Genomic DNA, 18,418 nt, shown 5'->3' on the forward strand with positions numbered 1-18,418 from the left:
GGCGGCAAAACAATGCCTATAATGTCAAAAAATCTGGACGTAAATGCAGAAATTAGAAATTAGGATTGCGTTTCTGCACGGCTGAGTAATGACAGGTCAAAGAGAAAGCCGAAATGGCAACACACAGGGAAACATATGTTCCCCTATCTCTGCCTATATACTGGGGTGCATCGTTGGGGTCTCTTGGACAATTTTTGGGGAGACTTGACAGCAGGTTAAGCTTTTAAGCTTTTGGGGCGACCTCCAACTTAACACATTAGTATGAGCACGAAGTCCTGCGTCAGTTTGTTAACATATGTTTTGGCGTGTAGAGTCAGTGGCGAAATGCAATGAAGCAAAAAACAAAAAAACCCATAAAAGGTGGCAAAATAGAATAGACACATCACATATAGAAAAAAAGGGGGGAAATAAAAACATACGGTCCTACCATGAAGGTAAGGTTTTATTTTCAGAAAAAGAGTTCGTCCTCACATTTACACCATGTCTGTGTACATAAACCATTTCCCTAAGATAAAGATAAAAGAATTTATCAGTTGTCTGGGGGAAATGCCTAAAACAATAAATGAATGAAAAATAATATATAAAAAAAACACATTTACATAAGGACTTCAAAATAAGCATTAAAGAACGTAAATATTCTTAATAGACAGGCATGCCAGTATAAGGTATGTCTAGATAAAGCTATGTGAAGGAATTACAAGTCACTTAGCAGACAGAGATCCAGTGACTGAAGGGGCAACTTTGTTGCATAGGAAAAAACAAACCCTTAGCAATTTACTATAAAGCACACATACAGTACACATATAAAAGGATCCTATGTAACTGCTGCCACTATAAAACATACATACAGTACACATATAAAAGGATCCTATGTAACTGCTGCCACTATAAAGCACACATACAGTACACATATAAAAGGATCCTATGTAACTGCTGCCACTATAAAGCACACATACAGTACACACATACAGTACACACACATACAGTACACATATAAAAGGATCCTATGTAACTGCTGCCACTATAAAGCACACATACAGTACACACACATACAGTACACACACATACAGCACACACATACAGTACACACACATACAGTACACATATAAAAGGATTCTTTGTAACTACTGCCACTATAAAGCACACATACAGTACACACACATACAGTACACACACATACAGTACACACACATACAGTACACATATAAAAGGATTCTTTGTAACTACTGCCACTATAAAGCACACATACAGTACACACACATACAGTACACACACATACAGTACACATATAAAAGGATTCTTTGTAACTACTGCCACTATAAAGCACACATACAGTACACACACATACAGTACACACATACAGTACACACACATACAGTACACATATAAAAGGATTCTTTGTAACTGCTGCCACTATAAAGCACACATACAGTACACATATATGCACATAATAGAAATCTCAGTTACTATAAAACATACATAGTGTACACACACATGTGCACCCAACACATGCACACATAGCAAGTAGATGTGATTGTCACTGGGTACAAAACACACAGAGTGCACACACATGCATGCAATATGGTTTTATATAACTGTTTTTCCTTTACAACACATATAGGGTACACGCATATCCATACAACATGGTTATATGTAACTTCTTGGACTTTAAAACATACATTGGGTACAAACATATGTACACAACATGGTTAGATGGGAATATTTCAATTATAAGGCACTCATACGGTACACACATATGTACACAGCATGCTTAGACGTAATTAATTTGACTATAATTCACACATATGTACACAACATGCTGATATGCAACAATTTTTACTATAAAGCATAAATACAGTACACACGTATGTACACAACATGATAAAACACACATACAGTGCACACATATGTACACAACATGAGAAAAACACACATACAGTGCACACGTATGTATACAACATGATAAAACACACATACAGTGCACACGTATGTACACAACATGATAAAACAGACATTCTGGACACACGTATGCACACAACATGATAAAACACACATACAGTACACACGTATGTACACAACATGATAAAACACACATACAGTGCACACGTATGCACACGACATGATAAAACACACATACAGTGCACACGTATGCACACGACATGATAAAACACACATACAGTACACACGTATGTACACAACATGATAAAACACACATACAGTGCACACGTATGTACACAACATGATAAAACACACATACAGTACACACGTATGTACACAACATGATAAAACACACATACTGGAGACACGTATGTACACAACACAATTCTTTGAAACTATTTCCACTAATAACACACACATACAATGCACACAACATGATAAAATTGGACTGTCGCATCCTATATGCACATTCCTCAACTTTCGCATACAACCATGCAAACGTATACACGTGACACAAACACCAGGAAAGCACAGACAGAAATCTGTAGACAGAAAACAGAGAGAGCGGTGTGTACACACAAACACAGGGCGATCACACAGAAGAAGTTGGAGCCACAGGGAGGAGAAGAAGATGTGATGACTGCTTGTGTGTGTGTCAGGCTGGGGACTAAGGTGTCACTCCTGCTCCATCAAACACACACATAGAGCAGCATGGAGGCTGAGAGGCTAAATATTCCACTGTCAGAGCACGGCCGGGACAGCAATTCATTCCTCTCTCATGTACTTCAGGACAATGACAATTTAATACAAGGCTACAGGATGTGAAGGGGAACAAAAAGGCTGCGTTCCCAGGCCGCGGAGCAGAACGGGAGAACGGGCACTGGGGGGGGGGGCAGAGATAATGCCAATAATTATCCAAAATAATCAGGACACTGAGGTCCCCGATACTGACTAATACTGCTGGCACAGAGAGAAAACAGGAATACGATAGATAGATAATTAGTACAAAGATACATATTTGGATAAATAAATTGATAAAAAAAATACATTTGCATCAGTTTGACATTGTCTTCTAGATTGTTTTTATCATAGAACATTCAAATTCTGTGCTTTTATTTATCCATCTATTTATCCATCTATTATCTATCTATCTATCTATCTATCTATATCTATCTCATATCTATCTATCTATCTCATATCTATCTATCGAATATCTATCTATCTATCTCAGACAGTTCTACAGTACAATATCCCAAACAATAAGATAAATTAGAACAAGCAAATTCCCCAAATACCACTGTTAAAATAATGATACATTTAACCCCATTCAAATCCACAAGAGAAACTCCCATAGGTCCCATAGTGAACAAGTGTAGCTGAAGTCTCAAAGTGTGTCAAGATTTCAAAATAATAAAGCCAACTCTTAGGAAAGAGGTTCCCTACAACACCCTTGATATCTAAAGTGTACCCCAAGATTTACCTATACTAAATGAGGTGCTCCAAGCGTTGTTCAGATTCCCATCTCCACTTCTACAGGTCACAGGGATTGTGCCAAATGTTCACCTGGTACGACTCAGAGGGGGCAATACAGAACTTATCAGATCATCTGACGTGAAGAGCCCATCGTGCAATAATCACATTGCCCAGGAACAGTCCCGGGAGTAGGACAAAAAAATAACATAGAAACAATAAAATAAAAAAATTGGACTATAGGAGGAGCGAGCCTATAGGCAGTGACCCAAACGTCACCACTGTAATCCTAGAAATACACCTCTGTCCCCATCTCCTGCTGTCCATCCTCCTTACAACATGCAAAAATAGGCATCAAAAGTAAAAGCATTGACTAGAACTTAAAGAAGCAAAAACATAATACACCTTGAAATGTGCAGCGAGAGGCAGAAAGACCAACCGTTCTGGGAAATTAATGGGTATTCACCAGGGCTTTGCTAATAACATGGGTTAATTACAGCTGCAACGCACTAGGCTCAGTAAATAAAAGAGCACAACCATAAACACATTAAAATGAGCATTCAGCTCTATAAAATGGGACAGCTCCCCCGGAAAAGACCGAGCTGTCAAAATGAAATGTAAATGTGGTGGTGGGGGGGGGGGGGGGGTAGATGAGATGGGTTTTTTTCTCCCCATTATTTCCAACATTCTAAATTGAAGAGAAGAGCGGGACGTGACAGTTCTGATTTTGAGATCTCTATTGCAGCTCGTGACTGGGAGATAAAAATAAAATTAAAAAAAAATGGGAGAGAATTTCAAAAATTTATGCCAAGTCTTTCGATTCTGTCGAAGCCTTGGACTAACTTACGTCGTGATCTTCTCGAAAAACTTCACGGGAGCTTTAGTGACACCTCCCTGTCTCTGGGGATCAAACTTTTAGAATAGAAAAAGTGAAGTAAAGGGGGAAAGAAAAAAAGGAAATCAAAGCTGGATCCCAGCTGGAAACCTGATCACTTGAAAGCAATCACTTAAGATTGTGTACTCATTTATTGTAGCACTAATGTCATCTTATCTTGGCGTCTTGACAGCCAGTAGCCCTTTTCTTATCAACAATTCCACTTTAAGTTCTTCTTTACGCCCTTCCTATAGCTATAGATAGAATTACCCCCCCCAACCCCGACAAACTTTGGAGCAAGAGGCCGATATTCCATCATAAGATTCCCTTATCCTTATGTATCCTCTTAACATGTCTCATTCTTTTGTCTTCCTCGACTCTTCCTACCAACACCAGCTCCTGTGCTTTCCCTTTTTTGGACTCTTTCATTTGCCTTTATTTTCCGCTTTCCAACAGCTGTGACAACTGTTAAAACAGTCAGTAAAATTAAGTCAGCTCGGTAATCCTTTAGTCAATGTAACATTTTAATCAGAGGTAGAAGGAGTTTTATGCAAAGAGCCTACTGTTTCATTCCCGCAGATGAGATTGACACATATGTCAGGACGGGCCGATACATTTATTGCATCTGTTACAATTATTTGGAAAGAAGTAGCAGCTAAGCTTAACTTACATTCTCTCAGTGATATGCCCCCCTCCAACACATCCTACCTAAAAAAAAATCCCCTATCTCTTTTTTTTTTTTTGTCCCGGCAACAAAGTAGACAACCATCGACTGCTACCCCAGACTGAATAATAACGCTAACATATAGAATAACAAAGCCTTCCGCTACATTGACGACGTCACTCCTGCAATCAGCGATGTACAAAAGCGATAGTGGGGTTCGGAGCACGACCCCAATGTTCTCTCCGTGTGCCGTAAGCCTTCGAACCACGGTCCCTGCATCTGACATCTGCACGCAGATCATTTCCATGCATCTTGCCTAAGAGGCTTATCTAAAGTAATCATTCAAATTAGCCATAAGCAGGTAAATTTAAGAAAGCTTCTTTAGCAGAGACAAGAGCGGTGGACCACACTTAAAAGGTTGTTTCTACCCAACTTAAAAACTTCTCGAAGGTTTTTTTTTTTAGATTGAGATGTTTAGTGGGTGGTTGGTGATTACTCTAGATGGGGGTGAGCATGCTAAAGCTATAGGGGGGGGATAGGTGGCTGTAGCGTGCAGCTTAAGTTATGCCCTGCACGCTGACACAGTCACACATGGTCTTGTGTGTTCCTTCACACAATACAAGTCTCTCCCCTTTCCCACAATTACAGACGCTCGCTCGCATTGTTAGCACTTCGAGCAGCTCCACATGACACAAAAGTATCAATGACAGATCCTTTCTAAGAAATACATGCATCTCCTGCACAACTACAAGGCTTCTTAGGACTACTTAGGAATTCCTCCCACTTGGAAGGAAATCTCCGTCCTGTACAGATCAAATACATTTTATTTCCTATACCTCCAACCCCCCCCCCCCACCCCACACATCTAGCCCAGGTTACTCATTGACAAACGCCTGCATTGTAGCTAGTTAATGCTTATCCATCTAGAAATTAACTTCAGGCTGCAACACAAAAGCTCCAGCTTCAGAAACACTTCTCCAAACATGCTTTCTCATTTTCTGCTCATTATCCTCCCCCCCCCCCCTCCCTGCCCAAGCACCGAGCTTGTCACTTGTGTTCTAAAATGTGACAGCGGTGACCAACACGACAAGCATTCTGGTGGGTCTGAATGGCATGCAGGTTTGTGCTCTGTCCAGGGAGGTGGTGGTGGGGGGACGTTTCTAGGAAAATGTGCAGCACGGGAGCAAAACGACCACATTTTAACACTTCGCTAAGCTTCTTTTTTTTTTTGTGCCAAGTGCCTATTCTTAGTACCTGAATGAGGAAAGAGTGACAGACAGCTGTTCCTCGGATTGTGACGGGACTCACAGTGGAAGGTAACGGAACAATCCCACAGTCGCACAATTAAAAGAATAGGAAAAAAAAAAGCAGCAACCTCCACACAATAGAGACAAGACAGGCACACAGTGATCACTCATGCACAGAAATCCTCTTAGCCCCTACCTGCATCTCTGTCGAAAGAAAGAGGAAAGAAGAAGCAACATTTTTGTTTAAAAAAAAGAGAGAGAGAGAGAGGTACCTACTCTTCCTCGTAGTGCAGGGAAAAAGACTCTTGAAGGCAAAGTTCTACCGAATCCATGTGCGCCCGGCAACCATAATTTGTGCACCCCAGCTATAAATCAAAGTTTCCTTGTCAGAGGACAGTGCAATTAACACAAATGTTCTCCTGGTGAAGAGCCTATAGGCACAGCCAGTTGGGACCAAAAGCTCTCACACTCTCCTAATCAAGGACTTAAAGCCCCGATTGCAGCTTATTAATATGAAGTAGAGCTTTACATATGCAGTCCCTCTGGCCCACTTGGCTACTGGATTGGTGGGAGAATAGCCAATGGAAGAAGGGGAGGGCAGGAGCTCCAGCACATTGTGACAGCTAGGCAGGTACTGTGTGTGAGAGAGAGAGAGAGAGAGAGAAGGGGGGGGGGACTGAGACACACTGAAAACTGAGATGGAGAGGGGAGATTTCTCCTGAGCTACAAATGTTTCATTTGGGCTACAGTACAAAGAGGGAATAAAAAAAAAAAAAGGTTCCTCTGTTTGGGCATTAAACGTTTGTTACAACATAAAACACAACTCACCGGAGCCAAATAAATGAAGAAATTTCATATCAATTTTTTTATTATTTTTAAAATTTTCCTGAAGCATGAAGTTTTTACCTTCCCTCGCTGCATGCCCATTCCCTATTGGGTGGCGTTTTACTTTTCTAGAACGGCGATGCTCTGAATTTGTCTTTTGTGTTGCATTTAAAAAAGAAATTTGCACCTTTTTTGCAAATGTTTTTGGAGGAATTTTTTTCCGGCCGCGGGAAAAAAGGAAATGGAAATTTTGCGGAGCGAGATATCAATTTTGGGCTAGAAGCGCTCGCCATCGTTCTCGTGACCCTTGTGCGCAAAAAAGTGTTTTTGACGCGGCGCCCGTAAAGCACCGCCGTCGGTCTATTAGAAAGGTCGAAAGTCTTTTGAGAGGTGAGGGGAAGGGAGGGAGGATTCAGAGTCTTCAGGTGCTGCAGCTAGCCCCGGGGTAGAGGAAGGGTTAAACGGCCTCCCAGCCGCACATAACGTTCTGTATGTTTGTCTACATAACGTACACGCCTTCGTGCACTTGTCAACCCCCATTTCTTTTTAAGTGAGCAGGCAAGTAGGAACCAAATTTAACACGTCGAGCGCACAAATTCAGATTATGTTCAAAAACAATGAGAAATGCCGGGGCAGTCACATTGATCAATCAGTTTCTGATTTTTGCGACGGTGAACAGATTACAGCCTACTAAATGCACACTGCTCCAGATCCTAAGAGGATGGGGGGGGTGGAAGGAAATCCAAAATGCACAGTAGTAAACATATGCATTCAAAAAATGGTAGCCCTAAGAACATCACATTCCCACATTCCCCCAAAAACTAACTTCTTAATCCAACTGTAGAATTCGGAAACTTGTTACAAACCGATGCAACATTTCCCGACACAATGTTTCAAAAATCCCTGATACATAATTGCCAAAATAAACAGAATCCAAAAAACGAATCGCGTCGGAAGGACGGTAAGGTGTATAAGAGGTTATGCTTTAACCCCATCCATCCCAGGTTGCTGGAGAATCTCCACACCTTCTCAAGGAAACTTTTCTCACACCACCTGCCAGTTTTTTTTTTAGTCCTTCAAGACATGGACGTTCGCCCTCCAGAATCCTTCGTTTTCGACACGTGCTTATGGTCCTCGTCCAGCGCATTGCAAATGTCTCCCAGTACGATTCCCCGTGAAGACGGCTTCGTTAGGTGGAAATGAAGTCGAGATAAGAGACGGCTGCCAATTTATTTATTTTTTATTCTGGGCCCACTTTTTAAATTTTTTAAACTTTTTGGGGGATTTTGTCTTTTTTTTTTTTTCGCTAGAGAACGGGGAGTTAACGTCGCGAAACTATGTCACTGCGCAGAGTGTCAAAAGCAGGTACTAAAAGCTTAATTACCAGTAGCATTACGCCGTCTATATTGTTAAATGTGAACCCTGCAATTAAGATGTAAATTTGGCTGTGAGCAGTGAATAAAAAGAGCTTTGGGACGAGAAGTAAAATGCGAGCATTCTGGAGACGCTATACAACAAAAAAGATTAGTCTCAAACCTTAACAGGGGAGACATTTAATCATTTTACAGCATTCAAATGCCTTTTTTTTTCTTTTCTTTTTTTTTTTAGCACATTTTGATTGAAACCGGAATTTAAAATACCATAAAAGAATAAAGCGAGCGTTCCCCGTCAGCATGTAAAAGAGGCATCCACTTTCCGGCTGCGGGGTAATCTTTATCTCTGCAATATTGATGCCACTAATTATTTTCCCTGAGTACCATTCCGACGAAATGCAAATGTCACAGTCCGGCCATACGTGTTCTCTATGGGATATGTGACGGCACGGGGGTAAGAAAAAATAAATAAAAAAAGGAACGTGCGCTGCAAAAATGACAAGACGTGTGGACCTGGTAGGATTAGAGCTGCTAATTTTCTGTAGTCTGCAGGATAATGGTAATTTGCCATCTTTCCATGCAGGGTCCTTTTCATGTTTTCACATCTACCCAAAAACATTGCCTGCCACGTCCCCTGCTGTTACCCTATTAACCAAAGCAAAATTCCCTCCAACCAGCTTTCATCCAGTTAAATGACTGTCCCCACTGTGGTTCCTCGATGGACACTGAGAGACAAAGCCTTCACCCCCCCCCTCCTCCTCCTCCTCTTCTTCTTCTTCTTCCTCCTCCCCTGCAAGTGAAGAGGTCCCCCATTATAGGATGTGAGACTACCCCAGAGTCAGTGTCATGTCCCTTGTGATCTACACCAATCCTTGAACTTGAAATAGGTTCTAGAATTAGCCTTGTATCAATCATACGGCACACAGGGATCTAGATCTGAAGAAGTGGAATATCGTCTGGTGTCTCCATGTCACATCGGCGATTATTGCACTGGATGAACCCAGAGATAAGTCTGAACGTCTGACCGCGTGTTACTGTGTGTCTGCAGGGGCATGGCGTGTGGCGGGAGGGAGGGTATGATGGAGGTAGAAAGATATGAAATAGACAGATAAGAGATAGATAGATAGATAGATAGATAGATAGATAGATAGATAGATATGAGATAGATAGATAGATAGATAGATAGATAGATAGATAGATAGATAGATAGATATGAGATAGACAGATAGATAGATAGATAGATAGAGAGATAGATAGTTGGATAGATAGATAGATAGATAGATAGAAGATATATGAGAGATAGATAGATAGATAGATAGATAAGAGATATATAGATAGATAGGAGATAGATATATATGGGATAGATAGATAGATAGATAGATAGATAGATAGATAGATAAGAGATAGATAGATAGATAGATAGATAAGAGATAGATAGATAGATAGATAAGAGATAGATAGATAGATAGATAGATAGATAGATAGATAAGAGATAGATAGATAGATAGATAGATAGATAGATAGATAGATAAGAGATAGATAATAGATAGATAGATAGATAGATAGATAGATAGATAGATAGATAGATAGATAAGAGATAGATAGATAGATAGATAGATAGATAGATAAGAGATAGATAGATAGATAGATAAGAGATAGATAGATAGATAGATAGATAGATAAGAGATAGATAGATAGATAGATAGATAGATAGATAGATAAGAGATAGATAGATAGATAGATAGATAGATATGAGATAGATATGAGATAGATAGATAGATAGATAGATAAGAGATAGATAATAGATAGATAGATAGATAGATAGATAAGAGATAGATAATAGATAGATATGAGAGGTGAATATTTATACATGAAATAGATGAAAGACAGATAGATGCTCTGTAGAAAGACAGATGATAGATACATGTATGACATGTAGAAAATTATATTAGATATGAGAAACAGATCAATATGTATGAAATAGATGAAAGTCTGATGGATGTTACATATATAGTACATAGATGGAAAGAGATAGATAAATAGATACAACAATATGAGATAGAGAATAAGATAGATAGATATGAGGATGGACTGATCAATAGATTGGTGATAGATAGACAGATAGAACAATATGAGCTAGATATGAGAATGGAAACATCGATAGATTGGTGATAGATAGATAGATAGATAATATATATTAGATAGATAGATAGATAGATGGATGGATAGATGGATATAAATAGATAGATAATAGATAGATAGATGGATGGATAGATGATACACAGTCGGCACACTGAGCAGTAAGTGAAGCTCGTTCCATGCTGAACATGTGCACAGTGTTGTCATTTACAAGAGAGATAAAGGACGGGAGAGGTGCTCCCCTCCGGTCGGACCCCCGGTGGCGGGTAGTGGTCTGTGAGGAGCCCCGGAGCCCATCCTGCTCTCTTGTGAGGAGTGTAGCGTACGCCGCTCCGGTATTATAATGTGCTCGTCCTCTCCCCCGGGGATCGTGCAGATTGTACAGCGTTTACCTACACGTCTTCCCCCTATACAATACCGTGTGGAGGTACCGTGATGAGGGGGGGGGGGGGTCATGTAATTGCTTTATCATCTCGTGTTGTTTAATTCGTCTGTGTTTTTGGTGAATAAAGCTCATATCTAATGCGCCTGATTTGTACGGTAGGTTACAGGAGGTTCTCATCAGTGGGGCATCATACGCCTCGTGCCCCAGGATTGTACCAAACTACTACTCCCATCATTATCATCATACACTAGGAGAAACATAGGCGTGGAATCTTACACTACAACAACCATTATCCTGGATCACACCTCCTAACATGTTGAAAAAAGTGTCTTCTTATGTTTTTTACCGCCGACACTCTTAGTCTGCACCTGGTCTTGCAACTCAGTCCAATTCAAGCGAAGAGGATAAACTGCAATACCAGTCACCACCTATGGGCAATGGTGGCACTGTTTCTAGAAGACAAAGCATACCCTTGTATTGCCATACAGGTACGTCATAGTGACAGTACATTCTCCAGCCGGAGGAGGGAGTAGGACATTTAACCCCTTAATCGCCATGATCGGTATAGATCAAATTGACCAAAACGGCTGTCCGATTCAGGTCCGAATAAAATTGACCAAAATCAACAATTCCCTAATTGTTTCCCTCTCCCTCAGTTCTCCTGAAACAAATTGTACAGAATTCAGGTTGAATTTTTAAATTTTCAAATTGATTTCCTCCTTTATACTCACCAGGTTGATGGGTACGTACCGGCCACTCTGGACGCATTGAAGGCCACGATGGCCGACCCGGCGGTGCTGCCCAGAGTACCACCTAACAGATGTCTTCTGTGCATTTTATAAGCAGATGTAATAATGTAATACAGAAGCACAACCTCAAATTGTGGTGTCCATAAATGAGACCATAAAAATGGCAAAAATTGTACAATTATATTACACAAAAAAGTCACAAAAATGCTAAATTAAAACTGATGTTAATGATACTTTGTAATATCACTGTAAGGGCTCATGCACACGACAGTATGTATTTTGCGGTCCACAAAAAACGGATCCGCCTAAAATACGGATGACGGCCGTGTGCATTCCGTATTTTGCAAAACGGAACAGCTGGCTCCTAATAGAACAGTTCTATCCTTGTCCGTAATGCGTAATGCGTAACGGAACGGAAATACGGACATACGGAAACGGAATGCGCTCTGAGTAAATTGAATGGTTCCGCATATGGTACGCCAAAATAAAAAACAGAACGCACTCGGAAAGAAAATACGTTCGTGTGCATGAGGCCTAAGTCATCCAGTAAAATGATTACATCAACTAAGGTATGAATGATGTAAAATATTATTAATAATAATAATATTATAATTGCTTATTGTTTGCATTCTACCTTTAAAAAAAAAAAAAAAAAAAAATCTACTAATTAAAGTTATATTTCAGAACAAGACATTTGATGACCAGTCCTTAAAGGGTTGTCTCACTTCAGAAAATTGAATTTATCATGTAGATAAAGCCACTTACTAATGTATTGTGATTATCCATATTGCTTCCTTTGCTGTCTGGATTCATTTTCCATCACATTATACACTCCAGAGGTTACAAACATCCAGAAATCCAGTAGCGGTGGTCGTGCTTGCACACTATAGTGGTCACACACAAATAAAAACTATCTCTCAAATCTAATATATAAAGCTGAGTGTATATGTGTATGTGTGTGTGTCCGCTAAAGGAATCTGCACAATCACGAAATTTGGCACAAAGGTACATCAGGTGTCCGGGAAGATTTTAGAACAGGTCTCAGCTCTCTAGGACGTATCGTTCCCGATTTTTTCCCAAAAAATGCATTAGCCAATAGAAGCTTGGTCACATGACCCTTATCAGCCAATAGAAGCTCTCAGGTCCTTCAGCCTCCACATACAGCTTTACTTCAGGTTTCTATAACAACCCAGCCATTTAGTCTCACTGCTGTAGGAGAGCTTTAAAGGAAATCTGACACCAGGATAATCGCTACTGAAGTAAAGCCATGGCCTAATAGCACTTAGTACCTTATTTGAAGATGTGTCTTTGTTCCAGCAATAGATGTTTTTATCTTCTGAAAATACAGTTTATTTGATATGCAAGTGAGCCAGTAAGTGCCCAGAGGGGCGACACTCTTGCAGGAAGGAGCACAGACACGCCCCCTGCCACAATGTGTCCACCCTCAGAAGACTTAAAACGACACCACGCCCCTGATCTGGTTAGGCCACGCCTTAGCCGACAGGGATTTAAAAAATGAATGTAAAAATCTACTTCTGTCAGCTGTAGAGGTGGGAGGGTGACTCAGACAGTACTGTGCTGCTGTCTTACAGTGAGCTGTTCAAAAGGACACGCCCCCGATCCAGTAAAGGCCACTGTTAAGGTGGCGGGCCCTTGTGGAGGTCACTGTCAAGGGGGTGGTATGCTGTGAAAGTCACTGTTAAAGGGGAAGGCTGCTTTAAAGGTCAACGTTAAGGGGATGGGCTGCTGTGGAGGTCCAATTTTAAGGGACGGGGCACTGTAGGGGGGTCAGTGTTAAGGGGTCGGGGGCTGTAGAGGTCACTGTTTTGGGGTCGGGGTGATGTAGATGTCACTGTTATAGTGGATAGTGTTGATATCTTTTAACGACACACACAAACATTAGATGAAATAGATTAAATATACCCGAGCGAAGCCGGGTCCTTCTGCTAGTATATATATATATAAAGCTGACTGTATGTGTGTGTCCGCTAAAGGAATCCGCACCGTCGCATTTACAATCACGAAATGTGGCACACAGGTACATCAGGTGTCCGGGAAGGTTTTAGACCAGGTCTCAGCTCTCTAGGACGCACTGTTCCTGAGATATTCTCAAAAAATGCATTAGCCAATAGAAGCTCGGTCACATGACCCTTATCAGCAAATAGAAGCTTGCAGGTCCTCCAGCTTCCACATACACAGTTTTACTCCAGGTTTCCATAACAACCCAGCCATTTAGTCTCACTGCTGTAGGAGAGCTTTAAAGGAAATCTGACACCAGGATAATCGCTACTGAAGTAAAGCCATGGCCTAATAGCACTTAGTACCTTATTTGAAGATGTGCCTTTGTTCCAGCAATAGATGTTTTTATCTTCTGAAAATACAGTTTATTTGATATGCAAGTGAGCCAGTAAGTGCCCAGAGGGGCGTCACTCTTGCAGGAAGGAGCCCAGACACACCCCCTGCCAGAATGTGTCCACTCTCAGAAGACGAACGTAACACCTAGCCCCCAGGTCCAGCTAAGCCACGCCCTTGATCCAGTTAGGCCACGCCCCCTCCCACTCCTTAGCCGACAGCTGCAGGGGTGGGAGGGAGGGTGACTTTCTCCCTGCAGCTCACACTCAGACAGCACAGTGCTGCTGTCTTAGACTGAGCTGTTCAAAAGGACACACCCCCAATCCAGTTAGGCCATGCTCCCTCCCACTCAGCTGACAGGGATTGAAAAAATTAAGTTAAAAATCAACTCCTAGGTCCTGCTAAGCCACACCCTGATCTGGTTAGGTCACGTCCCTCGCACTCCTTAGCTTAAAAGGGAATAAAAAATTAAGTTAAAAATTAACTTCTGTCAGCTGTAGGGGTGACTTTCTTCTTGCAGCTCACACTCAGACAGCACAGTGCTGCTGTCTTAGAGTGAGCTGTTCAAAAGGACATCCTTGTGTCCATCCAGGCCCTACATGGAGTCTGAAAGTCAGACTGTCCGGCCTAAAACTGGACCTCTGGCCACCCTAGGGGCAGGCTGCTGTGGAAGTCACAGTTAAGGGTATGGTCCGCTATGGAGGTCAGTGTTGCTATAAAGGCAACTGTTAAGGGGGCGGGCCCCTCTGGAAGTCACTGTCAAGGGGGTGGTGTACTGTGAAAGTCACTGTTAAAGGGGAAGGTTGCTGTAAAGGTTAGGGGGTGGGCTACTGTGGAGGTCCAATTTTAAGGGATGTGCACTGTGGGGGGGGGGGGGGGGGCAGTGTTAAGGGGTGGGGGGCTGTTTTGGGGGCGAGGTGCTGTAGAGGTCACTTTTATAGTGGATAGTGTTGATATCTTTTAACAACACACACAAACATTAAATTAAATAGATTAAATATACCTGAGCGAAGCCGGGTCCTTCAGCTATTAACTACATAAAAATAAAAAAGTCATGGATAAAATTTATTTGGTCCGTAAAGGCGTTTTCCAGGATTACTATGGTTTACCTCATGTACATCTTCCCCATTTTCTTTTTTCAATTTGGACTCTCCTGCCTCGTTTTCACCATGTCAACCAATCACTCTGATTTGTTCCCATCCTGTATGTAGCACTTCCTTTTTCTGTGTCCATCCAAACCCATGATGCACTTCTCTTTCCTATTCCACAGCACCGCCCCTAACAGAGCCCAACTAGTTTATAGCCCCTCCCACTACCTACTTATATAGACACTCCCCTATCACTGCCCCGCCCACGGACTTAACATCACAGGTAGAGATGAGCGAAATTTTAAAAAATGTGATTTGGACACTTTGCCAAATTTTTCCCCAAAAATGCATTTTGTTCCGAATTAATTTGTCATGAAGCACAGTAAATCAGCTATATCCGGCCTGCAGGGAGAGTGCATCTCAGTGTACATCACTGGGCATTGCAGCAACATGCATGCATAACATGCATGCAAATGCACATTGAGGGGGTGCAGTGGTCAAAATGGGAGTGTAGTCTATAGAAAAAAGAGGGCATAGTCTGCAAAACGGGGCACGACCTCCAGGGAAGTGGCAATTATGGCAAATGCCATTCTACCGCTGGCAGAAAGGACAGCTCCTTCTATTACTTCAGCAACTAAGCATTGCATTTAAAGGCAATGTACACCTTCAGGGGCAATTTTTTATGATTGATTTTTACTTATTTTGGGCTAAAAATCTTTTTTTTTTTCAGTTAGTCTTTATTAAGAATATTGAGACATTCTGTCACAAAAGGTTAGATGTTTGTCTAGCTGTGTGAATGGTACTTTCACTTTCACTTTGTGCCAGTCAACTAATAGCCCTTATCTCTAAATTACTTAAAGGTCATAAATACTTATTTAAGCCACATCAACAAGGTAAGAACTGAGCTATATTGAGTGTTTCTAATGTCAGAGAGCAGAGATAAGGAGCCATCAGCTGAGCTGCCTGACGGAACAGAGTAAAAATTAAGGGCCTGTTTCTAGAGAAACTCAAGGCTGCACAGAGAAAGGAGTTCACAATTTTTTAAAAAGACCAATTAAAAACAATGATTTTTAACTCACACTCCCAAAAGTTTTCATAGCCTTTAAGGCAGTGTTTCCCAACCAGTGTGCCTCCAGCTGTTGCAAAACTACAACTCCCAGCATGCCCAGACAGCCTTTGGCTGTGCTGGCATGCTGGGAGTTGTAGTTTTGCAACAGCTGGAGGCACACTGGTTGGGAAACACTGCTTTAAGGGACCAACTGCTGAGTAATTCACCATCAATTAGCATTTGGGGCCAGCAATATCCAATCAGTCGGGGTCCAACACCTGGCACCCCCACATGTCAAATGTTCCCTGCAGCCTCCGGTCTGGAGCTAGCAGATTGAATGGAGCCACAAGCACAGTGCAGCTCAAAGTGTCATGGCCATGCTGGGTTTCTGCAGCCCATCAATATCTGGAGCCCTGAAAACCCCTTTAAGTGGCATAATGCTAGTTGCTTGCAACAACCACTAGGGGGAGCTTATTGGATACAGGTTCATATTGCTTCCATTAAATTCAGAGGGGCCTTTATTACCTGATACTTTTTTATTACTCTACTTCTATATATTCTGTTCCCACAGACAAAAGACAAGATGAGACAATGCCTGTTAATCAGAAAGACAGACACTTCCATTACTGCCCCTTAGAGGGATGAAGCACCTCCACAACACCCTCACAAATAAACTAACAGAGAGACCGAGCTCCTCTAGATAGACTAACAGCACAATTTATATTAGCTCTGCGGGAAATAAAAATGTTTTTTAATAAGTGACATCAACAAGAAATATTTGGTATTATTATCTTCCCTTTTAATAATGACATGTTTATGTACAGAATAGTCTGAATAATGATGTTTAGAGTTTTCTTTTATAAAAAAACTGAAATGTAGAAATCTATATTTATCTATCTATCTATCCATCTAATATCTATCTATCTCATACCTATCTATTAGTGTTGATCGAGCACCGTAGTGCTCTGGTGCCCGGGTGCTCGGGCTGAACACATCAGGATGTCGGCCCCTGCTCTGAAGAGGGGAGGGTGTCTGGTTCATAGGAAATGGTCAGAAATTGATGGAAACACCACTGAAATGGTTCGGAAACAGCATGGGGAGGATGTCTGGATGCATCTTGGACTCCCAGGTCGCTGCTGGGAACGATGTTGTCCGAGTAGTACGCCACTTTTACAGACTGACAATAATACGCACCAAATTCGAAGATAAAATCGATTTTAGAGGAAACATTGTTAGGAAACATTCATTTCTGTATATTTAGGCTACTTTCACACTAGCGTTCGATCGGATCCGTTCTGAACGGATCCGATCATAATAATGCAGACGGAGGCTCCGTTCAGTACAGATCCGTCTGCATTATTTTAGCATAAAAACAGCTAAGTGTGAAAATAGCCTCGTACGGATCCGTCCAGACTTTCAATGTAAAGTCAATGGGGGACGGATGCGCCTGAAGATTGAGCCATATTGTGGCATCTTCAAACGGATCCGTCCCCATTGACTTACATTGTAAGTCTGGACGGATCCGCACGGATCCGCATGCCTCCGCACGGCCAGGCGGACACCCGAACGCTGCAAGCAGCGTTCAGCTGTCCGACTGCATCAGGGCTGGACGGCTGCGTTCGGGTCCGCTCGTGAGCCCCTTCAAACGGAGCTCACGAGCGGACAGCCGAACGCTAGTGTGAAAGTAGCCTTACTTGTATATAAAGTGCAAGTTCAGCCCAAAATTTTGTTGATTTTCGGAACTGGGGCCATGATTAAGAGGGACAGCCGGTGGCATCCGTATTGCGCCGCTAGAGGTGAAATTCGTGGACCGGCGCAAGATGAACCACAGTGAAAGCATTTGCCAAGAATGTTTTCATTAATCAACAACGAAAGTTGGAGGTTCGAAGACGATCCGACAGGCGATCCAGCGCCGTTATTCCCATGACCCGCTGAGCAGCTTCTGGGAAACCAAAGTCTTTTGGTTCCGGGGGGAGTAAATGTTGCAAAGCTGAAACTTAAACTAATTGACAGAAGGGCACTGCCAGGAGTGGAGCCTGCGGCTTAATTTGACTCAACACGGCAAACCTCACCCGGCCCGGACACGGAAAGGACTGACAGATTGATAGGTCTTTCTCGATTCTGTGGGTGGTGGTGCATGGACGTTCTGAGTTGGTGGAACGATTTGTCTGGTTAATTCCAATAACCAACGAGACTCCTCCCTGCTAATTAGTTATGTGACCCCTGGCGGTGAGGATTGTGTTGACCAGACTCTTATGGCAGAGTG

General features: G+C 41.9%; 1 protein-coding gene across 9 annotated transcripts in view; it reads right to left on the reverse strand.

Annotated features, from left to right (window-relative positions):
• Positions 1-18,418, reverse strand: part of ESRRG (estrogen related receptor gamma) — a 365,234-nt gene that overhangs the window by 195,710 nt on the left and 151,106 nt on the right. For 2 of the 9 annotated variants that reach the window (XM_044282193.1, XM_044282194.1), the window contains exon 1: positions 6,470-6,683. The exons of 1 other annotated variant lie outside the window; for it this stretch is intronic. In XM_044282193.1, the coding sequence (XP_044138128.1) occupies positions 6,470-6,525 (56 nt within the window). In that variant the 5' untranslated portion in view covers positions 6,526-6,683. Of the gene's footprint in view, positions 1-427; positions 506-6,389; positions 6,684-18,418 lie in introns of those variants that run through there. 6 more of the 9 variants (XM_044282191.1, XM_044282192.1, XM_044282195.1 and 3 more) reach the window with 6 other exon arrangements.

The sequence above is a fragment of the Bufo gargarizans genome, chromosome 2 (assembly GCF_014858855.1).
Source record: "Bufo gargarizans isolate SCDJY-AF-19 chromosome 2, ASM1485885v1, whole genome shotgun sequence".
NCBI classification, from domain to species: Eukaryota; Metazoa; Chordata; class Amphibia; order Anura; family Bufonidae; genus Bufo; species Bufo gargarizans.